A 26,397-nucleotide genomic window follows, 5' to 3' on the forward strand; every position below is an offset into this window, starting at 1 on the left:
TCTTCAGCCGGGTCCAATCCCTACATAGATGCTGCCTGGCCCACCGAGTTTCTCCAGCACTTTGTGTTTTGCTCAAAATTCCAGCATCTGCAGTTTTTTTTGTGCCTCCCTCAATGGTCACATTTTGGTTTCACTGGAACATTTGGTTCCAGCCTTCAACCCAGCATTGGATTGAAGAACCAAATTCCAGAGATGTGGTATGTGGTCACCCTTGATGCCAAGCAGTATTTGACCAAATAAGGCATCAAGGCATCCGAATAAAATCAAAGTCAATGGCATCAAGGATAAAACACTCCCATGTGAATCTTAGCAGGCACAAATTAAAATGGCTAGGATTGCTGGTTTCAATCATTTCAGGCACAAGATATCACTGCAAGAGTCCCTCAAGGCAATGGCCTCAGCCATTTCCAGCTGTTTCATCAATGACATTCTGTCCACTATTCGGTCATTCCTTATTGTTGCCCAATCTTATATTCTGTTTAAGACTCCTCTTTCTGAAGAGTGTTCTTGCATAATTAGCACGTCTAACATTACAAGTGCCAACAATGATCATCTCTCGGTAAGAGAGGGAGGGAGAAACTAAGTGACTATTCTTCACATTCAGTATCATCACTTCAGACCAGCAACCCAGTTGGACAGATTTGTTCTTCCAATTCAACCTTCAAGAGGTTTTTTGAGACCCAGGTCAAACTCTCTGGAATTCTTTCCTGGAGCCTCTGTCTCACGGCATGCTTTGCTTCTTCACTATTAATCTTTAATAAATACTACTTTATTCACCTGGAGAACCCATCTCAAATACACCAAAAGAAGTTTCACTTAGGGCAAAATCCCTTGGAAAGGCCTCACTGTTGAAAACGAAAGTGAAAATAATGATAGGAAAACAAGTCAAAGATGACTGGGAAATTGCTGTGAGACTTTAGCATTTAGAAGAAAACTATGCTGGAACTAAAAAAAATGCTGGTAACTCAGTTGGACAAAGGAAGTTTAAAAATCCTCCTTTTAAAATCTACATTTAATGCAAAACCTTGAATCAAAGCAACTTCCAGCATCAAGTACACAAACAAAAATACTTAACTTCCAGTATTTTTAGCTCGAACACGAGACAAGGTTATTGTGATTCTCTCCAGTCCTAAATACACAATTTTTGTGATCACATCACAATCACATTTTTGTGATCTCATGTTATATTTGCCAGGTTTGTATCAAATTTAGGACCCAAAATCGATGGACTGAGATGAGTCGTTTCAACCGATTTGTCTTGGATTACATTCAGCAAGCAAGCAGAAAACCTCTTTGCAATCTGCTTAAACTGAATTGAGCTTGAATACCTTGACATAAAAAGAGAACATGCTAAACTGCCACAAAATCCTAATAAATCATTTTATTTCAACAGGTAGAGACAGGAGATGGGGGTAGTTCAGGAAGGAAAGTTGTTTACAGGTTATTAATTTCCATTTTAAAAGCTACTTAAAACGCTAAAACTACTTGAACCACGTTGAGCTAAAATGAAAGCGAATGTTCTCATCCAAGCCTGTAATAGCTTAATTAACAAGTTGCCAGTTCAAATCGTTCAAAAGGCCAAATATAGCAGTACAATAACACTCAGATACAAACCCTTCAAATTGATTATAGTGAAGAATATATAAAAATAGAGGACACTGGAAGCAAACAGGATCTGTAGGCAGGAAAGATATGTTAATGCTTCATGGAGAGCTCTCTTTAAATATGCTTCTATTTTTGTTTCAGTTTACCAGAATTCACATTTTAAACAGGAAAGCAAAGCCCACCTGCTGGTGCTGGGAATGTAGATTGGTCTATGTGCAGTGTTATGTGTTGACGTTGACTGCATACCTTATTCATGTTTCTGCTAGTTATTTCTGAAGTTGCGAAATTGTTTGCTCAATTTTTCCTTTATAAAGCGGAAAGCACATACAAACCAAACAGTTCTCTCTGACAACTGCAGTTGAATACTATTTCAATGAGTTGACAATCAACTCCCAATATTTCTGTTTGAGTCACTTTGTGTGAAAATGTACCTTCTATTTTAAAAACAATTGATGCAGGATTTAAGCAGAATGTTACTGTCTGCTACAGATGGTCCTTGGGTGACACAACTGCAAGTCTGAAAAGTCATTTTTTCTGTAGTAAAGGGCCTGTCCCACAAGCATGCGACTCCATGCGGCAAGCGCGACCTAACGTGGTCGCTCGACCCGTAAGGCCTCACGGGGCCGGTCCCACTTCGATCGCTGGAGCCGTATGGAGTTGTGCGGAGCTGGTCCCGGCATCGCGCGAAGCTCCGAAAAACTGACCGTGTTCAAAAATTCCGCGCGGCAACGGCCTGCTGGCCCGCAGCCGCTTCAACGGTGTACGAACCGCCTCGACGCAGTACGCAGCGTCTTGACGCTGTACGCCACACGCGAACTTCCCGCGGACTTCGCTCGAACTTCACGCCACTCACTCGACCTTCGGTTTGGCCCCGCTTCCGGTTTGGTCGTGCTTGCCGCATGCAGGCGCATGCTGGTGGGACCGGCCCTGTACGGGGATCACTCGACCTCCGCTTCCGGTTTGGTCGCGCTTGCCGAATGCAGGTCGCATGCTCGTGGGACAGGCCCTTAACCCTTATTGTATTGCTATAGATAGACTTGTTACGGTTCTTCCATTTCATTGAATAATCAACATAACAGTACCAATAATTAAACTAATGGAATATATGAGCAGAACACAAAGTGCAGGAGGAAGTCAGCATCTGTGGAGGGGATGTTGTATCCAGTCATTAATGAATGCGCTGAATTATTTTATTGTTATTAATAGTTGAAGACAATTCCTGACATCCACCACATTTGCACATCTACAAGATACAAAATTCAAAGCTTCCTAATTAAATTTCAGCATGAGAAAGCATTTGCCTCGTGGAGGCATGAGAAAGCATTTGCCACAGAGTAAAAAAACAGTCCATTTGTGCTTATGGATGGTTGCTACCCTCTTGTGGTAGCAAATCAGAATTAATGCTTCAAGACCTTGCAACACTGCAAAACAAGGGATTTGTACTTTATTTCAGAATTGCCAAAACACAACTAAATACTTGTTTAAGAAGGAACTGCAGATGCTGGAAAATCGAAGGTAGACAAAAGTGCTGGAGAAACTCAGCCGGTGCGGCAGCATCTATGGAGCAAAGGAAATAGGCAACGTTTCGGCCCAAAACATTGCCTATTTCCTTCGCTCCATAGATGCTGCCGCAACAACTAAATTCTTTTTTTTTTTTTTTTTTTACAAGTTCCAATTTTCACATACTGAATTAGAAGGACTTAATAACCCCCGAGTCGGTCAACCAATAGGATTCCTCATGATTCACTTTAGGATGAAACCGTAGGAAAGGGAAAATAGATTATGAAAGAAAACTGGCAGGGAACATAAAAACTGACTGCAAAAGCTTTTATAGATATGTGAAGAGAAAAAGATTAGTTAAAACAAATGTAGGTCCCTTGCAGTCAGAAATGGGTGAATTGATTATGGGGAACAAGGACATGGCTGACCAATTGAATAACTACTTTGGTTCTGTCTTCACTAAGGAAGACATAAAAAATCTGCCGGAAATAGCAGGGGACCGGGGGTCAAATGAGATGGAGGAACTGAGTGAAATCCAGGTTAGCCGGGAAGTGGTGTTAGGTAAATTGAATGGTTAAAGGCCGATAAATCCCCAGGGCCAGATAGGCTGCATCCCAGAGTACTTAAGGAAGTAGCCCCCCAGAAATAGTGGATGCATTAGTGATAATTTTTCAAAACTCTTTAGATTCTGGAGTAGTTCCTGAGGATTGGAGGGTAGCAAACGTAACCCCACTTTTTAAAAAGGGAGGTAGAGAGAAAACGGGGAATTACAGACCAGTTAGTCTAACGTCGGTAGTAGGAGTAAACGGGTCCTTTTCACAATGGCAGGCAGTGACTAGTGGGGTACCGCAAGGTTCTGGGGCCCCAGCTATTTACGATATATGTGAGGTTATCCACTTTGGTGGCAAAAACAGGAAAGTAGATTATTATCTGAATGGTGGCCGGTTAGGAAAGGGGGAGATGCAACGCGACCTGAGTGTCATGGTACACCAGTCATTAAAAGTAGGCATGCAGGTGTAGCCGGCAGTGAAGAAGGCGAATGGTATGTTAGCATTCATAGCAAAAGGATTTGAGTATAGGAGCAGGGAGGTTCTACTGCAGTTGTACAGGATCTTGGTGAGACCACACCTGTAGTATTGCGTACAGTTTTGGTCTCCTAATCTGAGGAAAGACATTCCTGCCATAGAGGGAGTACAGAGAAGGTTCACCAGACTGATTCCTGGGATGTCAGGACTTTCATATGAAGAAAGACTGGATAGACTCGGTTTGTACTCTCTAGAATTTAGGAGATTGAGAGGGGATCTTACAGAAACTTACAAAATTCTTAAGGGGTTGGACAGGCTAGATGCAGGAAGATTGTTCCCGATGTTGGGGAAGTCCAGAACAAGGGGTCACAGTTTAGGGATAAGGGGGAAATCTTTTAGGACCGAGATGAGGAAAACTTTTTTCACACACAGAGAGTGGTTAATCTCTGGAATTCTCTGCCGCAGAAGGTAGTTGAGGCCAGTTCATTGGCTATATTTAAGAGGGAGTTAGATGTGGCCCTTGTGGCTAAAGGGATCAGGGGGTATGGAGAGAAGGCAGGTACAGGATACCGAGTTGGATGATCAGACATGATCATATTGAATGGCGATGCAGGCTCGAAGGGCCGAATGGCCTACTCCTGCACCTATTTTCTATGTTTCTATAAAATGAAGTAAATTATATACCAGTTTGTTGCATCTTAATTATTTCAATAACTTAATCTAAATTGGGGTTTCCAACTAATTCTACAATTAGTGTAGCTTCCTTTCTGCCACCGTTACAAACAAAAGAAAGCCTTACATATAAAACACAATGCAGCTGTGGATGATAGAGCCAACTTAGCCAAAACTATTCTCATTTGGATAAATAATTGGTCTCTGCAACAGCATCTTATTATCCCTCCAATCCTTTCCCACCAAAGAAAAAGAGGAAGTTTAGAATTTAATGTTTTTTAAATCGAACAACAAAAAACGAGTCATTTTTGAGGTTAGACACAAAATGCTGGAGTAACTCAGCGGGATAGGCAGCATCTTTGGAGAGAAGGAATGGGTGACCTTTCAGGTCGAGAGCGTTCTTCTGACTGAATTTTTGCTTAGATAGAGCTCTTAGGGAAAGCGGAGTTAAGGGATAAGGAGAGAAGGCAGGAACAGGGTACTGATTGTGGATGATCAGCCATGATTGAATGGCGATGCTGGCTCCAAGGGCCGAAAGGCCTACTCCTGCACCTATTGTCTATTGTCTGATTTTTTTTTAGGTATTTTCACAAGCCAGTAGTCTTGTTATATTTTTTCAATGAGGATGTGAAAACAACCTGGAATATTTTTCCATCTACCTGTAACTTTTTTTTGCCATGGCAGATTTCAGAACAGATTGGCTGTTTCACAACTCTGGTGTCAAGTGTACAAATGACAGAGCCAGCCCTTTGGATTTGGCTGAGTGTAATTAGGACAACGATACAAGGATTATTCACCTGTGTGGGGACTCTGAGTTTGGTTTCGTTATCTTGCCAATGGATCTGCTGGATTTCATGAAGAAAGCCGATGAAGAGCTATAACTACTGAAATGTTCAAGAGAATGGGCCTTAGACTTAACATCAATTCAATAATGACTCTGACCTCCAAATATTTCATGTGTTCAATAGGAATCTGAGCGGTAACTTTTTCACACAAAGGGTGGTGGGTGTATGGAACAACTGCCAGAGGAGGTAGTTGAGGCAGGCTTTATCCCAATATTTAAGAAACCATTAGACATGTACATGAATAAGACAGCTTTAACTCAGTGGGGCGGGCAGCATCTCTGGAGAGAAGGCATTGGTGACGTTTCGGGTCGAGACCCTTCTTAGTCTCGACCCGAAACATTACCCATTCCTTCTCTCCAGAAATGCTACCTGTCTCGCTGAGTTACTCCAGCTTTTTGCATCTATCTTCACTTTTAACCAGCATCTGCAGTTCCTCCCTACACAATAGGACAGGTTTCGAGGGTTACGGATCAACGCAGACAGGTGGGACTAATGTAACTGGGACATGTTGGCCTGTGTGGGCAAGTTGGACCCGTTTCCACACTGTATTACTCTATGTCAAATATTTGTATTGTGAAAATATACAATACTTAAAAAACACAGGATGTTTTTTATTAAATATAGCAAAATATTGACAATCCTGGCAGTGCAAACTTCCCTCGTCAAATATAGGCAAAGCCATATTACGAGTCGGTTCTGCTTCTAGAAAACTGTCTGAACCACAATTTTCTGTAATGCAAAACTGCGTGTTCTGTACATAGAAGTTGAAATAAAATAAAATTCCATATATTTCTGTTCCTGCCCCTCCAGACAATTGAATGACTTCACAAACAAGATAATATTTATTCCTTCGTGTTTAAATATTAGTTTCAGATCCTTGATTTATGTGGCTTTCCATTAGAAAAGCCACATTTTAAAAAACTGGGGATATTACTCTGAACAGAACAACCTAATTACATCTTCCTCCTTTGATCAATGAAGACTAGCAACATCCTGTCCAGGTAAGAGGCATGAATAATTCTCATCAAACGTAAACCACTTACTTGACCTCTTCTCCGGCAAAATCAAACACCTTTGTGATTGTGATCTTTCCAGGTGATTTTTGTTTCTCTGTGTCCTTCACTAAATCCCGATGCTTGTTAGACTTCTCTTTAACTAATGTATCCTGGACAAAAAAAAAAAAAAATTGTCATACATATCCCTCAACCCCACCCAAATAATATATTTTATTGAGAACAAAACGATCAAGGTGACCTGCTATTCACTTACAATAAAGTTAAACCCAGAAACATACCACCAGAGGTGTACTCATCCCTACCATTTATCCATAGAATGCTTTCTAATTTCAATAGTTACCACCTAAACTGATAGATAAATAGTCTTAAAGCTGTTTACACATTGTGAAAACCCTCTCCCAACTTAAAATGGATTCTAGGCTTTTGTTTAACCCCATGACGAGTTAATTCAGTTTCCCTGTATTACCAGAGGTATCCATTTCTACTCTCTATCAGTCAGTCTGAAAACGATTCTTCTTTATAGAGCTATAAAAGCATTGAAACACTTTGACTATACCTGCAAAGTGGGCATATTGGGCAAGTCCCATTGAATGCTTCTTGCCACATATCTCTATAACACCATTCAATCCAAATATCTGTCCAGCTTTCAAAAGTTATAATTGTATCCACTTCTATAGTTTCCTCTATAGCTCATTCCAGATACGGACCACACTATTGAGCAAAATGTTGCCCCTGAGATCCCTCTTAAATCTCTCACCTTAACCCAAGCTCTCTAGTTTTGGAAACCTCTGCCCTGGGAAAAAGACTGCAAGCGTGCACTTTATCCATGATCTTAATGGTGCTTGGTGTCAGAATGAAATTAGTGTAAGTTGCAACAATCTTAACCCTATGAAATCCTGTTACAAATATATGTTCTAACACAAAAAGATTTACTCTTTATAAAGTAATATTTGTACAATATAAACTTTGGCAAATTGGGAATGCATCCAGGCTCAGGAATTATATTTTTCAAATGAATGACTTTTAAATTTGCACCCAAACAGCAATGTATACATTCCAGAATGAAGTTCATAATCTGTCCCCAGTCTACACCTTACATTCAAAGATCCTCGTCAAATCCCTATCAAATAATGTACTGCCCCAGGTGCAGAAGCATGGCCAGAGAACTATACAGGTGCATGTCTCTCTTTAAAAGCCCCAACTTTTGAAACCAAGCCTTTGGTCACCTGTCCTAACATAATTTCCTTGACTCCCTTACATTTTATCTGTAAATTCCAATTCTGCAGACAATTTTGTCTAGTTAGGTGGAGAGGCGATTCTTTTTTCAGATAGTCACTGTTAAATTCCAGTTTATAAACTCACCTGCAAAGCAAATAGTTATCACAGTAGTTTAGTTTAGTTTAGAGATACAGCATGGAAACAGGCCCTCACACGCTGACCACATATTCCATAGTGTGTCAATGAGTACTTTTCAAAGCTACTTAAGTGTGCTCTTAAATCATAAAAAGTACTAAACAGGTGCATGTCCTTCTTTAAAAGCCCCAACTTTTGAAACCAAGCCTTTAGTCACCTGTCCTAACATAATTTCCTTGACTCCCTTACATTTTATCTGTAAATGCTCCTATGAAACACCTTGAGCTGTTTCACTCCATTACAGATAATATTAACACAAAAAGCTGGAGTAACTCAGTGGGTCAGGCTGCATATCTGGAGAAAAGGAATAGATAACGTTTTGGATCAAGTCAGAATCTCAGTCGCGACCCAAAACATCAACTCTTCCTTTTCTCCAGAGATGCTACCCGACCCGTTGAGTCACTCTACCTTTTTGTGCCTAGCTTCGGTTTAAACCAACATCTGCAGTTCCTTCCTACACATATAAAAATTACATTTACTTGGACGCTCAGAATGAGCAACTAATAATCAGGTCACCATCTAGGCAACATTATACCTTGGAAGGATAGAAGGCTCAAAACGTTATCTGATGGGAGGAACATGTTTCAGTAGTATCTACCATTTATTTTCTCCCAGTTTCATGGCTCAGATCAGGTTTATCATTACCTCTTTGTTGGAGGTTGGAATAATTGCTTGTGCTTTAGGATTTTGCCCAACATCGCTCAGGAAGCTGGCCCACAGGTCATCGGCCTTCTCCTTTTCCTCCTTTGCACATTTTTCTGGATCAACAGCTTGGTCAACCTCTCTTTTGCCTTCATCTTCACATTCTAAATATTGGGCATCTCGGTTTCTGTCAAACAAAAGCATACAAATTAAGAGTGCAAGGCTGACTCCTGGTCCATCTGATCTGCCCAAGGAACTATCTCACAAAGTTGGCAAAATAGAACACAATGAATGAATAAAGCTTACATTATGTTTCCTTACCCAATGTTGTCATGTTGAGTGCACCACGGATTGGCCAGTAATGCCTAATATACAAGAGGGTTATTCGCTGGAGAAGGGGGAGAGAAAGTATACAGAAACAGTAAAAGGTGGAACTAGCCACCTGGTTGCCAGATGGTTGCTAGTGGTTAGCACAGAGATAAAAATTTAAACTTACAGGCAACAGTAATTTACGGGCAAACAAGAAGCTTCAGATTGCAGCAAATTGGTAAGAGCTAAAAGATAGCTAGAACATGCTCACAGTGGAGACCTGACGAGAGGCAGGAGAATGGGGTTCCGGGGGAAAGATAGATCAGCCACGATTGAATGGCAGAGTAGACTCAACGGGCTGAATGGCCAAACCTTGCTCCTATGACTTTTAACTTTTGAGGAGACCGTAAGAGTACAAAAATGGTTGGCATCAGCAGAGAAGGTAAAAAGCAATTGGCACATTTAATTAAAAAAAAAAATCAGACTATAGTTCACAAGAAAAGACTGGAGAGACTCAGAGATGAATCAGCAATGGGAAAAGCGTTTAGACAACGGTCACAAATCAACAGGCAGATTTTTGGAAAATAAGTCAATGGGTTTAGGAAATAAATTGGAGAGTGCAAATATTAGTCCTACAATTGACAGTAATGGGAAGGAAGAACGGGAAGGGGTTATTTCCAGCACTTGGTGCAAGTTCAGTGTCGAGATCTTCACCGGAAGCTTGCCTCTTGGTAACATCTCAACAATGTATTCACCTGGAGGAGACTCGTTTTCCTGTTTTCTTTCCTAGCTTTTTTTTCTGAGGTTGGTCATCTTCGCCCTCAAGATTTTCTTTTACCAGCTCACTGACATCATCTTCACTGCAGTCTTCATCTGTGGAAGTTAAAAGGTACGTTACCCTCTATCTGTTCACAAATGAAGCAAAATAAATACAGAATCAAGGAACTTAACATTGAAAATGGGCAAAGTGGCAATGATCGATTGGGTCAGTCCACCTCTTATACATTGGTACAAGCTCCTATTGGCGAAAATAAACCTGTGATATGCAGGGACCAACGGATGATTTTTCTTCATGGCACAATGGAGGGTGGGGTAGAGATGGTTGGATGTGTTGAGAGAAGAGTTTACAAATAACAAAGCATTGTACTGCTGTAATCCTCATTTGTGATTTCATTAGTTACTCTAATCAAAAGAAATCAAACAATTATGACAATTTGGACACAAGGAACTGCAGATGCTGGTTTACCAAAAGAAATACAAAGTATTGGAGTAATTCAGCAGGTTAGACAGGCTCTGGAGGTCATGGACCTATCCATGTCCTCCAAGCTGTTGCCTGACCGACTGCGTTACTACAGCACTTTGCATGGCATATGATGGAAATTTGTTGAACAGGACGCTGACCAAAAACAATATTCAGACTAATCTCCCACCCACGTTATTCATCTGTTAAGTGTGCAGCAACATGTAGTGAGGGTTTCACACTCCATCACCCTCTCTGGTATAAATTCTGCACACACAGTGTTAGAAATGAAAATGTTTTCCCACAATTCCCTCTAGTTCTTTTATAACCTATCTGAAATCAACACCCTGTAACTAATGATCTCTCAATTCAGGAAAATATTCCATTCCTGTTCCAGAAAATTCTGAAAATCTGAAATAAAAACAGTGGTGCTGCAAGTAGAGTAGTTGTACCACAGTGCCTGACTGGTGTTCAATCCTTTCCATGGGTTCTAACTAATGTGAAGTTTGCACATCCTCCCTGTGCTTGCCTTCCATATCCCAAAGGCATGCTGGTTGGTAGGTTAATTGGCCACTATAAATTACCCCCTAGTGTATAGACGAGTGGTGGAATATGGAGAGTGTCGACAAAAATGTAGAGAGAATTTTTAAAATTGAATTAAGGTAAGGTTATTGCAAATGGGTAGTTGATGGTCAGTGTGAACCCAATGGGCCAACGGGCCTGTTTCTGCATTGTATAATTCTGTGACTGTGACCTTCTTTTTTGAGCCATTGAGCTATACAGCATGGGAATGGGCCCTTTGGCCCAACTCGCAGATGCTAACCAGGTTGCCAGCCAACCTAGTTCCACTGGGCTGAGCCTAGTCCATATCCCTTCAAACCTTTCCCATCCATGCATCTGTAAAAATGTCCTGTAAATGTCATAATTGTACCTACCTGGGGATAGGAAAAGTTTATAGAGATGTGGAGCAGATAAACGTGCCTCGGTGATGGCCATGGAGAAGCCCTATCTGGTCTGATTGGATAGCACGCAAACAAAATATTTTCACTGTATCTCAGTACATATGACAATAACAAACCTAACCCAATCTCTGGAGAGCATGGAGAGATGAGGTGCCGGCTCAGCATCCTAATACAACCAATGTTACTGTCATCTGCAGACATACTTTTTACATGACTAGCATATTGATTATTTACAACACTGAATGCTGCTTTACATTCTTCATCATCACTTAAAGCAACTAATTCATCCTTGGTGTTGAAAATACTTAGGATTGGGATCCATTGTCTGAGCATTATACATGATCCAAACGTATAATAAGCTTGTACCAGGAGTTCAAACCTAAAGCGAGCAGGTGCCTTAAGTTGCAATTTCTCCTCCTATTTCTATTTCACTGCAACTTCGCACAGTCTAAGGTGATCACTTATTCAGGCACATGAAAACATTTACAAGGAGCAATTTTATTTGTTTCTGGAACAATGTGAAAGCCTTAATTGAAAACAAGCGAAGAGCAGGCCATTGTGTTTCATTTGCATGAAGAGGTTCAGTCTGATTTTGCTGCTAGTGTCACTGCATACAATGCCCTCAGATATGTTCCACCACTACCCCATCTCTGCCGAGCGGTCTGAACAATCCTTCCATGATCTAGGGGTACAGTGCAATTCACTTCTACCCCATTGTGGTCATTGGACTTTGTCTCTGGAACTGTTGTGCTATTATGCTGAGAAACTATATTCTGCACTCTACATATTGTACTTGAGTTTGTCTTGATCGCATTTATGTACAGTATTATCTGATCGGATAGCACGCGAGCAAAAGCTTTTCATCCTATCACAGTAGTCATGTAAATAACAAACGTAAATTTAACCCAAATGTATAAAAAGATTGTTCCAGAGTCTCAATCATGAGCAGGGGTCTTAGATTGAAATTTCTGCCCATCCACTGCATCTGTGCAACTGGTAACAATGGATATTTTAGGCAAATGCATAAAAACATATTCAAGGAATGCTTTTATTTGTTTCTGGGGTGATTTCAAAGCCTTAATTTAAAAAAAATCCTAGAGCAGGCCAATGTGTTTCACAAAATCAGTGCATTACATTTGGTTGAAGAAGTTCAGTCAGACATCGCTGCAAGTATTACTACGCACAATGTCCTCAGATGTTTCCTACCTCACTCCCACTTCTGCCGAGCGGGCAGAGTGTGGACAGTGGGTGCCTTCTGAATGGTCCTTCCATAAGTCATGGCACTGACTGATTCCAGACACAAAATGCTGGAGTAACTCAGCGGGACGAGCAGCATCTCTCGAGAGAAGGAATGGGTGACATTTCAAGTTGAGACCAGTTTTCAGCCACGACCCGAAATGTCACCCATACCTTCTCTCCAGAGATGCTGCCTGTCTCACTGAGTTACACCAGCATTGTGTGTCTATCATCTGTGAAAACCAGCATTCGATACGATAGAACTTTATTTATCTCGGGGGGGAAATGGATCTGAAAACAGTCATAAATTACAAGATACATGAAACATGAAATTAAAGTGATGAGTGGAAATGATTGGGGATGTGCAAAGATTTGGGGAGGGTGGGGGGGAAGGCGAGTCAGTCTACCCCATGACAGAAGGGGAAGAATTATACAGTTTGATAGCCACAGGGAAGAACCATCTTGGTGGAATCAGTCTGTTGCTGAAGGCACTCCTCAGGTTGACTATTATGTCATGTAGGGGGCGAGTTGTATTGCCCAGGATGCTCCGCAGTTTGAGGAGCATCCTCCCTTCTAAGACCATCACCCAGGAAATCCAATTCCAGAACAGGACAGAGCTAGCTTTCCTGATGAGTTTGTTAATCCTGTTGGCATCCTCGGCCTGACTACCACTGACGAACATGGCACTGACTACCACTGATTGAAAGAACATCTGCAGCATATTACTTTTCAAAAAGTACAGCCGGCTCTGTCCCTTCTTGTACATTCCAAGGTATTAGTACTCCTTGGTAAACTGCACATCCACACTCTTGGTGGAGACAGGGGACAGGGGTGTTTCTCTCCTCCTAAAGTCTACCACTAAGTCTTGTCAGTGTTGAGCATCTGCAGTTCCTTCCTACACATACTCTGATACTCCTCCATCTAATTTCAGACATTGGACCTTGCCCATGAAACTGATGCGCTACAATGCTGAGAATTATATTGTACATTTTGTATCTTCCCCCTTTCTTCTACCTATTCTTGTTTAGTGTATTGTCACATGTACCGAGGCACAGCAAAAAGCTTTTGGTTCATGCTATCCAGTCAGCGGAAAGACTATTCATAATTACAATCGAGCCAGCAAAGTGCACACATACATGACAAAAGGGAATAATGTTTAATGCACGATAAAAGTCCAGTAAAGTCCGATGAAAGATAGTCTGAGGGTCTCCAATGAATTTAGTTTAGAGATACAGTGCAGGAACAGGCCCTTCGGCCCAACAAGTTCAACGAGTATACTAGCACTATCCTACACACTCTGGAGACAATTTACAATCTTTACTGAAGCTAATTAACCTACAAACCAGTATATCTCTGGAGCGTGGGAGAAAACCGGTGATACAGGAAAAAACCCACATGGTCACAGGGAGAACCAAAGATACTAGAGGAGCCTTTGGGGAGAACCGTACTCAGGGTCGAACCCAGTTCTCTGGCGCTGTAAGGCAGCAAACTCTACCACTGTGCCATTGTGTAATTGTGTTTGAGTTTGACATGATTGTATTTATGTACAGTATTATCTGATCTGTTCGGCGAGCAGACAGAACAAAGCTTGTCCCTGTACCTCGGTACACGTGACAACAACAATAATAATAATAATCTTAAACCTAACGTGTGTTCCTCACGTTGACCGAAGGCGAAGTTTACCCGAAGGCTCGTAATCCGCGTCCTCCTCCGACGAGTAATTCTCCGAATCGGAATCCGACATGTCTGTCTGTCCCGGAGAGCCGAGGGCCGGTGCGCTGGCGCCCCTCTCTCTGCCTGTCCTGAAGAGCCGGTAGCGCCCGACGTCTGACGTCACCCGAGCCGCCTGAAGCCCGCCGTCGCTGAAGCCGCCCGACGTCTGACGTACGCCGACCAGCCATACGTCCGACGCACCCCGACCTGCCTGACGCCCGCCGTCATCGAAGCCGCCCGACGTCTGACGTCACCCGAGCCGCCTGAAGCCCGTCGTCGCCGAAGCCGCCCGACGTCTGACGTCACCCGAGCCGCTTGAAGCCCGTCGTCGCCGAAGCCGCCCGACGTCTGACGTCACTGGAGCCGCCCGACGCCGCGTCCGAGCCGAGGATCGGTCCCAGCGACCGCACGGCGGCCGGCAGCGCCCAACTCCGCCAGACACATTCAACACAACCCACACTCGACTTCAAAATTTCTCACGCGCACGTCGCAGCTAACGGGGCGATCAAACGCCGGAAGACATTTTTTTCCTTAATGTCAAAACTATACTCCATATTTTATTTACGCGGTGAGGTATTTGGCCGCGCCTGAAGTTGAAAACAAATGTGTATCGAATGTGCGGGTCTCGAATCCAAGCGCGTTCGTGTCCCTCAGAAACCCCGCCCCCCTCGACCGATTGGATGAACCGCCCCATTGTGACGAGGCGTTGCTCCGCGACATGATTGGTTCAATTGCCTGTCTGTCGAATGATGCAGACAATCCCCGCCCCCGCTGGGCGCTGATTCGCTGGTCAGGGCCGCCTGGTCCCGGTCCGCTCGTTCCCATTGGCCGCTCTGGCTGTCTATCAAGTGGCGGGCCGTTGCCTGACCAGGGCTGGTGGGAGGAGGCGGCCTCCGCCGCGCCATCTCCGTCTCCGTCTCCGTCTCCGTCTCCGTCTCTAAATGGCCGAGCGAGGCCGTCCGTCAGGGGGCGTCACCTCACGTCTCGCCGCCGCCGCCTTCCCCGGGTGTTGACGGCCGATGGCGGCCGTGTGGATGAAGCGCCGAGCCCTCGATCTCCCTTCTGAAGTCTCTCGGGTGGATGGATGGGTTTGATGGCTGAGCCATGCAAGGCGCTGGCCTGACGGTGCATCAGATCCTGAGCCTGGGCCTCATCCCCCGGGTCGGGAACACCACCTGCCCCGGCAATTTCACTCTACGCTTGTGCCAGTTCTCCGGTGAGTGAAGGGAGCTGACCGGGGGAAGGAGGGAGGGAGGCCGGGCCGGGCTGGATGTTTAGTTCTTTAGTTTGGAGATACAGCGCGGAAACAGGTCCTTCGGCCCACCGAGTCCATGCCGACCAGCGATCACCGCACGTTAACACTATCCTACACACACACACTTTACACATACACCAGGTCAATTCACACGAAAGATGCTGGATTAACTCAGCGGGACAGGCAGCATCTCTGGAGCGAAGGAATGGGACACCCTTCTTCAGACTTATAGTCAAGGGAGAGGGAGACACATAAATACGGAAGTGTAGAGCAAAGTGTAGAGTGCAAAAACGAGACATCAAAGGGGAAATGTAGAAGAGATCATTGTTAATCTCTCCACCTCCTAGCAATCGAAAGTCGCATCAGAAAATAGACACAACATGCTGCACATCTCAGCGGGACAGGCAGCACATCTTGATTTTGTGTCTATCTTCGGTGCATAACCAGAATCGGCAGCTGCTTCCTCCACAATCGTTGCATCAATCAGACTTTCTATAGTTGCAACTCTACTCTGTGCTTTGTTTCCCCCTCCCTGTCTCTGTTTAATTTCAATGCATTTGAGTTTAATTTATTGTCACATGTCGAGGTACAGTGCAAAGATTTTGTGTCGGAAGGAACTGCCGAGATGCTGTCTGTCCTGCTGAGTTACTACAGCATTTCGTGTTTATATTCAGTGAAATGCTTTTGTTGCGTGATAACCAGTCAGCAGAAAGACTACACATGATTACATGTACATTGTATGATTACGGGGTGGCACGGTGGCGCAGCGGTAGAGTTGCTGCCTTCCAGAGCTTGCAGAGTCGGAGACCAAGGTTCGATCCTGGCTACGGGTGCTGTCTGTGCGGAGTTCTCCCCATGGGTTCTCCGTATTTATTAGTGACACTGTTCCTGTTCCAGTATTTCGTGCATCGGGCTTTCTTATCAAATTGTATCAAATTCTTGGGTTGATCCTGCTTTAATTCCTGGCACTTGCAATAGGTTGTTGAAAATGTTATGGATTTGGAGAATCAACCTATTGTGTTGCTACTTTTACAAACACTAAAGTTTAATCACTTCCACTTGTTTTCACATCATTGTCATTAGTCTGTTTTTAGCATGCAAAGAATAATTGAACATGTCACTGCACACCATACAGTGAAAGTAACCCTTGCTTTCCCTCTCTCTCCATCCATCCCCCATCCTAATTCTCCGACCATTCTGACTCTTTTCCTAATTACATTTTATCTTTGTATACTTCGTTGTCACCTTCCCCAATCAAACAATGATTTATTCTACATTTTCCTTGAACTTTGATGTGCCGTTTTCACACCTTACCCTTCCATATCTCTGTGTCTCCCTCTCCCCTGAGTCTCAGTCTGATGAAGGGTCTCGACCCGAAACGAGACCCATTCCTTCTGTCCAGAGATGCAGTTCAGATTTCCAGCCTCTGCTATATTTTTATTTTGGATTGTCATAATGCAATAATTCATAATGCAGATGTAGAGTAGGTTGCAAAAACAAGTCATGTCAGCTAAAATGATCTATCAAAAATGTATGTTCAATTCTTCTTTTCATCCGCTTCCATATCCAACTGAGTGCTTGTTTTGCTTTTGCTGGGTGGAAGATAGTACATGTTTCTGAGTTTAATATTAACTTTTTCACTAAAAATGCAATTGTTTTTTAATTTTGAGAACAACTATAATTACACAGAAGTAGAATTTTTGGAGCACATTGATATATATTTTGCTTCACCACATAAATATATAATATTCTGCTTTTATCTTCATTCTGTCCATGGAAGTTCCAAAATTCAGAGTGGTTGATGATTCATACCTGCACACATTTTTCTACATTTTGTCAATTATTTACCAAATTTAGGTTTGTTTCAGAAATCTTCAATACTGAAATGAATTGGTTATTTTCCCAAATTAATTTGACTGACTGCAGCTCAGTTTAAGGGGATGATGACTGAAGGACCATGTACAACTGGCCATATTGTAAAAGGTGCGGTCGAGTGTTTGGTGGGAATATGTGGGATGATGATGTTCAGTATATATTGTACTTTTTCGAGGTAAAAGTACATTTTCCTTTGTACTTTTACCAAGCAAATTTATGCAGTGAAGTTCGAAGAACCGATGCAAGAAATACTGGAACAGGAACATTGTCAATAATAAGTAGCTTGTCACTTTAGTGTGACAATAAAGTCACTATATTGTGACTTTTACATACCAGTGTCAAGGTAAGGAATATTGGATGTTGGAGAAGGTGGCTTGGTTTGCAAGGGCAGTTACTGCATTGTTGAGTGGGAGTCTGTTTTTGGGGGAAGGAGTGGGCAGTTAGACAGGCTTGTGTGCAGAAGCAGTTGTGAGCATTCTGTGAGGATGTATTTTGAGAAATAGCTGGGTAATTGGTGGAAATTGGTTTAGTTGAATAGTATTGGGCAATAGGGGATTTTTTTTTAAACTGGGAAAGGTGTTCTGCTTATTGGTTGCAACTAAAATCTCTACGTCGCAAAATGGAGGCTTGTGTTCTTGAATGGAGTAATTGAGTTTAGAGATACAACGCGAAAATAGGCCCTTCGGCCCACCGGGTCTGCGCCGACCAGCGATCCCCGCATATTAACACTATCCTACACCCACTAAGGACAATTTTTACATTTACCAAACCAATTAACCTACAAACCTTTGAAGTGTGGGAGAAAACGGAAGATCTGAGAAAATCCACGCAGGTCGCAGGGAGAAGGTACAAACTCTGTACAGACAGCACCCGTAGTCGGGATCGAACCAGGGTCTCCAGCACTATAAGGCGGCAACTCTACCGCTGCGCCACCGTGACCACCCTGATAATTGATTTAACTTGCCATTGCAAATGTGGGACTTTATTAATTATGGTGCATGTAACTAATGCATCATAATTAATAAATATATTCAGAGCAGCCTGTGGCAAAGGAGAGACAGCAAGATATCATGTTATAAATTAATTGGCAATATGCACTGCTCCACCATTAGCCTTGCATATGACCACTCAATGTCTGCTAGGTTTCAAGTGATCAATTGCATTCAGACTGGTAAAGCAAAATTAAATTTTCTCCAAAAGTGCTGTATTTTTCATGATGCATGGTCCATTGAAGTATAAAGATTTTGCTTCTACAATGCTATTCAATCCCACAAAATCCTTTACTTTGTTTTTAATTCTAATCTGCCCTTTTATCTTTGCTGACTGTTCAGAAAAGTCACTAGTTGGCTCGCATCCTCTATTGCTTGAGCAAAAATGTCACCCAGTTATATATTTGAACGAATGAAAGCATTGTCTTGAGAGCATGTGGCAAATTCAGTTTCCTGACCAGTTTCAATTTCTTTCCCCGGTGATTTTCTGAAGCTGGGCCCGATTAATTCTGATGAAAGGCCATTGACCCAAAACATTAAATCTGCATGGATCTGGAAATTTCAGACTATTTTGTTTTTGTGGTATTTGATCCTGAGATCTGCCAATCATATGACCAGTATCGCCAAAACATTCTGCTTTCATTTCTGCAATGTTGCCCAGTTTTGGACCTGTCTCAAACCTCTTCAGCTGAAACTCTCAGCAATGCTTCCACCAACTGTTCCATAGCTCTCCTGGTCAACATTCAAACTTTCACTGTGCATAAATTTGCTTGGTAAAATTCGGTATCTTGTATCTTAATTTGTACGTGGTCCAATTCAGCAACTCTGATGCTTACTGATGTACACTGGTATCCAGATTAAAGGCAGAAGCTGCTTGCAATATTCAAGGGGCAAGGCAGTATCCGTGGAAAGATTTAACATTTTAGATCGATAATGTTTCATCATTAGTGAAATATGTTTTCATTTACAGAGAAGATGGATGGTTGAAGTGAACAAAGGGTATGGGCCAAGAGACTGTCATGGGGTAATGGCTGAGAGAGAGAGAAAGGGTGGTGAGGCTTTTTAAATCCCGTGATCTCTCTACAGAAATTTTAAATGGAAGGATGCAAATGAAAACATGGAGTGATTAGGAGGGGGAGGGGGTGAGAAGATAATTGAAACAAGGTTGGAACTGTAAAATGCTCACTGGAGAAGCAATATTTTTCTAAAATATTGGGTGTTGAGTGATGAAGCTAATAATATTGTCAAGCCCAGGCGATCATGGGTGGTGTTGTCCAGCATGATATGTAATGGAGTTGTGATGTAATGCTCAAATAAAATTATGAATATTGATTTCTCTAACTTCAAATAACCCTCGTATCCCCTCTCTCTCTCTGTCCCTTACCCCACCCTAGTCATTGTACACTATTGTCCTGGTGAGTTTTATTGTATGAACTCATTAAGAGATATGTTCCTGCAGTTCCAGCTGAAGGAAGCTGCATCTTGCAAACTTGACAAGTGGAGCTGGTGTTTCATGTTCTGTGTGTGCTTACAATCAAAATCACTCAAGAGGAATAGTGGATGTTTTACTTCTGTCTAACAGAAATCACTGTCTTCAAGATGAATCAGTCAAGGGCAACAGCAGAATGTATTGGGACTTCATGAGGTTGTTCTATTGATGTTATTCTGTGTATTATCTTCCCAGGGAAAGCAGTGCATTATGAAACGGGACTTGGTGGATCCAATCTATCACCGGGTTAGGTACAACATTAAGTTGGTTTGACAATGATCTAACCTTCTGCTCTTGTCCATTGCAGAGATGTGGTACGCAGTGTTCCTTTGGGCGTTACTGTCTACAGTTTTTATCTACGTTCCTGCTGGATTATTGGCATTTGTAATGTTGCGGCACCATAAATACGGCCGTTTCATGTCGCTGGGTATCCTGGCAGGGATCTTGGGACCCATCACTGCAGCAGTGTTGACGAGTAGGTGTTTCTTTAAAGCTTCAATTAATTAAAACATTCTCCACAAAAGTATTTGTTTTGCTTATCTCAAAGTATCTGAATTCCAAATATTTTAATGTTTCCATGTTGTAATGTTTGGTATTGTATTATTTACTTTTTTATCATGTATGTATTATGTCATTGGGTTTTTGTCATGGGAAGGTGGCGAACAGGGTTAATCATCTGTTTGCCTTTCTTGCAGTCCCCAGCTGGGCCCTTTGCTCCAGTGCTGGATCTTCAAGGAGCTCAGCTTCCCGGTGGAACTTGCTGCTGCTCATGTAGGCAGATGGTTCCTGCCACTGGTGATCCTGACACCACCACCCGGCCTCGTTGCATAGATTACCAGAACGGTTCAGCAGTTTGTTAATCCCTGAGGATTTTATTTTATTTTTAACGGCTACTTGTATTCTCTATGACCAAGAGAGAATGAAAGTGGGGTGCAGTCCTGCAGACTCCTGTGCCACGCTGCAACCCAGCTCAAAGTTACGGTGCAAAATTATGGCTATCAAGCTTGTATCATTATTCAAGGCTGGCCCTCCAAATGCCAAAATGGACCTGTAACTGACTGTTAATTGAGGTTGGAATCCAACTATTTAGAGTAAGAGAGGTAGGGGAGCTTGGTAATGCAGGAGACACGGCAGTGTGCCTGGAAACTAATCCAGGCAGCAGCGCCTCTTGTGTGTGGTTGCAGAGCCTGTACGTGAGCTCACTTGCATATACTCTGTGTTCTTGTTTTGGTACAAGTTCAGTAGTACGGTTGCTACACTGTACCAGTTTAACCATAGTGACCATTGACCTGGGCATGCGCAGTCGGAAACAGTCAAAATACCGAACTCACTTATTCAACCTTGCTGAAAGAAGAGACGCGGTCAATTTTAATCTTTGCTTTTTTCCTGGATTAGGATATTCTATTTCACTTTCTAGACTGCGTTTCTTCTTAAAGAACAAGATGCAATATTTTCACACTCATCAGGGTGGCGTAGCTGGTAGAACTGCTGCCTCACAGTACCAGAGACCTGGGTTCAATCCTGACCTCAGATCTGACCTGGAGTCCTTTGGTTTCATTCGTGCGCTCCAGATTCCTACCACATCCCAAAGACGTGCGGGTTTATAGGTTAATTGGCCTTAGTGTGGAGGCTGTGGATTTGAAAGTTGGGTGACAGAGAACTAGTGTGAACGGATGATTGATATTCTGTGTGGAATCTGTGGGCCAAAGGGTCGGTTTCCATGCTGTGTCTTTTAATCTATATATATATAACATTGTGTTTTTTTTATATTTTACTATATTCTGTTCCATATGATTGTTTTTTTTTTAGTGTTATATGTAGAAGTGTTTTAAATTTATGTGCGAGGCTCCGCTATTCATAAACGTCTTTTCATTGTAGACAATAAAATTGTAGCATGATGATTCATGTGAAACCTGATCCTTTTCCAAAGTAATTTATATTAAGTGGTACAGGGTCCCAATTTTACATTATGAGCTGTCCTGTTAGATAAGTGTTGCCTTTTTAACTGGCTCTGGACATTTCATTAATGATTTCATCAGAGGTATCCATGACTTTCAAAACTATAAGCAACATGTTTCTGTCATTTGAACAAAAATGTCCTTGTATTGTTCAGCTACAATTGTAATCTGCTTACACTTTTCTGAAGTACCTCGCACCATTTAATACGTTAACAAAGCCAAACAAAGTGAATTGATAACAAAGCCAAAAAATTAATTGCATAAGACAAGCTTTATTTATATATAAATACAGCTTTATATGTATAGAACAGTCTTTATTTATATTTGATTCTATGACTCTGTTGTCAATGCAGTTTGATTGTCCTTTCTGTTGCATTATCATTGCCACTTGATTGTTTTGCACCTTGTTGGATGTGTATGAATAGTGAAAGGATCATGCCCAAATGACAAGCCATTGAACATTATCTTGCAGGTGCAGCTATTGCTGGTGTCTACAGAGCTGCTACAAAGCAAATGGTGGCTCACGAAGCTCTAGTTCTTGGGGTCGGACAGGTATTTTTCGTCGTGGCAATTGCTTTTCTACGGATTTTAGCGACTTTATAGCAGGAGGTGATCTGCCCATCCAAGTGGGCAGGATTACAAGTTCAACAATATTGCACCATTTTCCAGCTTGAGGCTGCATAGAAATTGCACTGTACCTGTGGAATCCAAACTAGCTCTATGCCAATCATCGCTGCTCAACTAAAAGGAATTGGCAACACCATAAAGGTAGATTCCTTAGGATGGCCAAGCGTGAAGAACAAGATGCAATATTTTAACCACCCATCAATGTACCATGTATATCTAAGGTACAATGTGACAAGATATCACTGCAACACCAGTCTTTTGAGGGTCTCAAGATCTGAGATTTGTTCTTTTTTCAAAAGCCAAAAGAGGTAATTTGCATTTATTAGGCACACAGACTTTTTTTTCCACAATTTAACTTAAGATTAAGACTTGTACAGGTATTTTGTAAAAATTATAAAATGTTTATTGTAGGATTAGAAAGTCAGACCACCAAGTTCATTCTGAGATGGACAGAACTTGTACTTTGATTCTGCTCACTACATCTCAATATTTCAAGAGTAGGAATAATTATGAAAAGACAACCAAAACACTTGTAACTGAAGATTACCAAAGGGTAAATACCCAAAGAACTGAGTTGTTACAGCTTCGCAGCTTAGACAAGGTGAACAGTTCTAACAATAAGTGGCATCTTATTTTTAGAGTTTCTCCTTTTAAAAATAGGATAATTTCACAACTTAAATTAAAAGTTGAATAGTTGAGTTTGAGATTATGAAATTTCATTGTTTATCCCCAGCAAAAGAAATGTGATCTTAATCATTCCTCATTGTGCATTCAACTCAATCAAGCAGTGATTATAAATATCTCATCCATTTATCCTTGTTTACACTATATAGTAAAGTAGCTTTTATCAGTAATTACACACATATCCATGGTAAGACTAGGGTGTGTATAATTTTTTTTAACAGCCACAACTAGGGCCCAAGCGGCCTAAATTGCCAATGTCATGCACTTTGCTTCTGGAAACATCATAAATAAGCAAATTTCATTTTCTTAATGTACAACTAGTGTTGCAGGTATTTTTACTAAGCCAATGACTGAGAATGTCCTCCACATTTCTGACTAATTACCAGTTACTAGCTCTTGATTGCACAAGTAGAAAGTAGAGCCATGACTTTGGAAATGATCTGCAGTTTTCACTAAACCAGTGGGCGAAGTTTGGTCCTGATTTTGATTTTCATCCTGGAAACTTGGAATGTTGTTTCAGTTGCAGCTTTTGACATTGACCTGTGTTAACTGCAGCAGTAACTATGCACATGTGACTGATGTTAACTGTGCACGTGTATGTACAATTCAGGTGTGCCAATCATTTTAATATTTCCTAGTATTTAAAATCAGCCATTGTAATATTTGTACATTTTTAGAAATCCTTGTTTAGTTGTGTGTATAAACGATTGTTAATGAGCACACCTTAGACTAACTGTAAGAAAAGGAATCTAGGTTGTGTTGACAAAAAGTGCTGGGCATCTGTGGAAGCTGTCTGTCTGCACACCATGTTAAATTATCCAGATGAACCTGTGGAAGCTGTCTGCACACCATGTTAAATTCTCCAGATTGAACAGGTTTGCATATTTCCATGATTTGCCAACCATTTAAAATAGATTTGAATATAGTTTCTATTTTTACATTACATTGGTAATGCAATTGCTGTGAAATAATATATATAGCTGTTATAGAAAAAAACAGAAACTATAGGCCACACTAATTTATACCGACTGCTCTTTACAAAGGAGCCAAACATGAATGTTCTGGAACAGTAAATGGAAGATCAGGGATCATGTCAACATTATCATCATACCTGTTCCCATTTACGTTCTCCTTCGTGAGAAAACATTTTTCAATGAATGCTATCATAGGTGACAAAGCCAGACAACGTTGTGATTTGTACAATAGAGTGAAAGCGGAGAGTTGGGGAGGAAGAGAGGAGAGAGAACAGAATGCACAATGTCTGGTTTTGACCCAGACTTGGAGTTTTATTCCTCCTGCTGCGGCCATTAACTTGCTCTGTGCTAGTTTGTTACTTATCTTTTATTTGTTTTGTTTTCTGTTCTTTGAGTTTAGTTTGCACTTTCTATCTGCACTCCTCCAATGTTCCTTTTTTTTTTCTTTTGTCTAACCTGTGCTGTAGTTGGGGTTATATCCTGACCTTGTTCATTGCAACTGAGTACTAATGGTAGGAATTTGTTTTATATGGTGTCACACTAAATAGTTATCTGCTGAATAATTATCTAGGAAAATTGTGGGCGGAGGCTGGTTATGGGTGAAGGAATTGATTAGAAATGTCATATTGTAAAAGGAAATCACTTGTTATCTGATAGTAGGATGTGAGTTGGTTATTAATTGACAATTAAATGGAATGATAGGCTCTAACCTCAAATACCAGTGAAAACCCCAAGTGATTAAAAAAAATAGGATTCCACTTGGTCAACATAAAGTATTGGCCTTGCAGGTAATGAATAATGAAATATTGAGAACATTCATTTCTCAAAAATATTTGCCTTTTTGCATCTAATCTGATATTTTCCTTGTGTTTTATTCATTAATTCTGCATTTGCTTATCTTACTATCCTTTTAACCAGAGGAGTATTTCCAAATTATTTTGTGCTGCATTGCAAATTTGCTTATAAAGTAATGTCTAGTCAATGGTCTTGATACTATCCAGATAGAATGTAGATGTCTGCTATGCTGTGCCTGCAGTTATTCATGTAGTAAGTGTAAATATAGTCTAAGTATGTTTGCACCTTTTATTTTGATGTTGGTCATGTTGAAACCACATTAGTGAATATTTACTAATCATTGTCACTTGCATTCATTGTAAACCCAATTAATTTTAGTTAATTATACAAATGATACCTTTTTGTAATATTTAATGTATGCAGTGGAAGCCTCTTACCAATGGCTTCTCTTTCTAAATGAGCTGTCATGGTACAGTCAAATAGGTCGTTAGCTTACTTGATTGTTCTGTAAACATGTCTAACAATGTGAATTTTAATGTTTATTATGGGTTTTTAATGCTATGTAATGATCAAATATTTGTTTGGAAATTTATATTGTCAACATGGGGAAATCAGAATTTTTATTTTTCTACTTACATTGCTAATTTTGGTGATATTTACTGGAAAGTATTTATACAAAATAAATTTTATTGAATGACTTGTTTTTAATTGTATAAATCTTGCTAGAGATATGCAATGCTTTAAAATGAAGATATTTTCACATTTGTGCGTTCTATTTATTTGCATTTTATTTTAAAAGTGCTTTACCTGAGAATGGACTTTATTTCCAGTCATTTTCCTGAAGTCACCAGAGACACTGATTCTACTGAAAAGGTTTTGGCTGTTGCTTCTCTTTTGCAAGTTTATGTCCACATCTATATGGAATTGGAAAAACCTGAACTGAAGCTTATTTATAACTTACTACATACATGTCACACATTCCCTGTTATTGTTACTAATTGTACTATAAAAGGTGGAGGTTACAGATCTCCCTTGCTTCCTCATTTGTCCCTTCTCCATGAAAGGTGATGGCAGGAAGTGGGTATGTTTTTTTGGTTGCTGGTAACTCTCCTGCACAATGGCAAGGTGGTGAGCCAGTGCTCTAAATATATTTGCTTAATGAGTCTATAATCTATCCATATTGCACCCATGCCATTTCAAGAGGGAGTTAGATTTAGCATTTAGCGCTAAGGGAATCAATGGATATGGGGGAAAAGACGGGACGGGGTACTGATTTTGGATGATCAGCCATGATTATATTGAGTGGCGGTGCTGGCTCAAAGGGCTGTGAATGCCCTACTCCGCACCTATTTTCTGTTTATTCGTATAGCATTTAGGAACAAGGTTACTGAAATAGAGACACAGGGCTACTCAGCGTGGAAAGTTGCTTCAGCCCAAGTTGTCCATGCCAAACACATTGACATTCAGTGCTATTTCTTTTTACCCATAATCCCTCCAACCCGTATCCAACCAAAATAGAGTTCCTCCTTTCATGCTGCAGTTTGCCAGAAAACATTCTTGACCTGTGCACACC

The 26,397-nt window shown here is 41.3% G+C and overlaps 2 protein-coding genes across 2 annotated transcripts in view; one reads left to right on the forward strand and one right to left on the reverse strand.

The window, feature by feature from the left end:
• Window positions 1–14,306, reverse strand: part of cfdp1 (craniofacial development protein 1) — a 123,446-nt gene extending 109,140 nt beyond the window's left edge. Inside the window, exons 1-4 of the mRNA XM_055648466.1 lie at window positions 14,149–14,306; window positions 9,783–9,900; window positions 8,722–8,905; window positions 6,691–6,812 (exon numbers count right to left, since the gene is read on the reverse strand). Coding sequence (XP_055504441.1) covers window positions 6,691–6,812; window positions 8,722–8,905; window positions 9,783–9,900; window positions 14,149–14,209 — 485 coding nt within the window. The 5' untranslated portion in view covers window positions 14,210–14,306. The remainder of the gene's footprint in view (window positions 1–6,690; window positions 6,813–8,721; window positions 8,906–9,782; window positions 9,901–14,148) is intronic.
• A 712-nt stretch (window positions 14,307–15,018) lies between these two features.
• tmem170a (transmembrane protein 170A) lies at window positions 15,019–25,521 on the forward strand. The gene is made up of 3 exons (XM_055648467.1): window positions 15,019–15,394; window positions 20,094–20,261; window positions 22,217–25,521. The coding sequence occupies exons 1-3, from the start codon at window positions 15,283–15,285 to the stop codon at window positions 22,345–22,347; spliced, it is 411 nt and encodes a 136-aa protein (XP_055504442.1). The 5' UTR covers window positions 15,019–15,282; the 3' UTR covers window positions 22,348–25,521.
• Window positions 25,522–26,397: the final 876 nt, after the last annotated feature.

Source organism: Leucoraja erinacea, chromosome 17 (genome assembly GCF_028641065.1).
Source record: "Leucoraja erinacea ecotype New England chromosome 17, Leri_hhj_1, whole genome shotgun sequence".
In the NCBI taxonomy this organism is placed as follows: domain Eukaryota; kingdom Metazoa; phylum Chordata; class Chondrichthyes; order Rajiformes; family Rajidae; genus Leucoraja; species Leucoraja erinaceus.

Bases quoted from the DNA above. Each gene is read 5' to 3' on its own strand.
- tmem170a (XM_055648467.1), top strand. From the start codon at position 15,283: ATGCAAGGCGCTGGCCTGACGGTGCATCAGATCCTGAGCCTGGGCCTC. The intron at 15,395-20,093 runs GTGAGTGAAGGG...TGTCCATTGCAG, and splicing joins ACGCTTGTGCCAGTTCTCCG to AGATGTGGTACGCAGTGTTC. The intron at 20,262-22,216 runs GTAGGTGTTTCT...ATTATCTTGCAG, and splicing joins CACTGCAGCAGTGTTGACGA to GTGCAGCTATTGCTGGTGTC.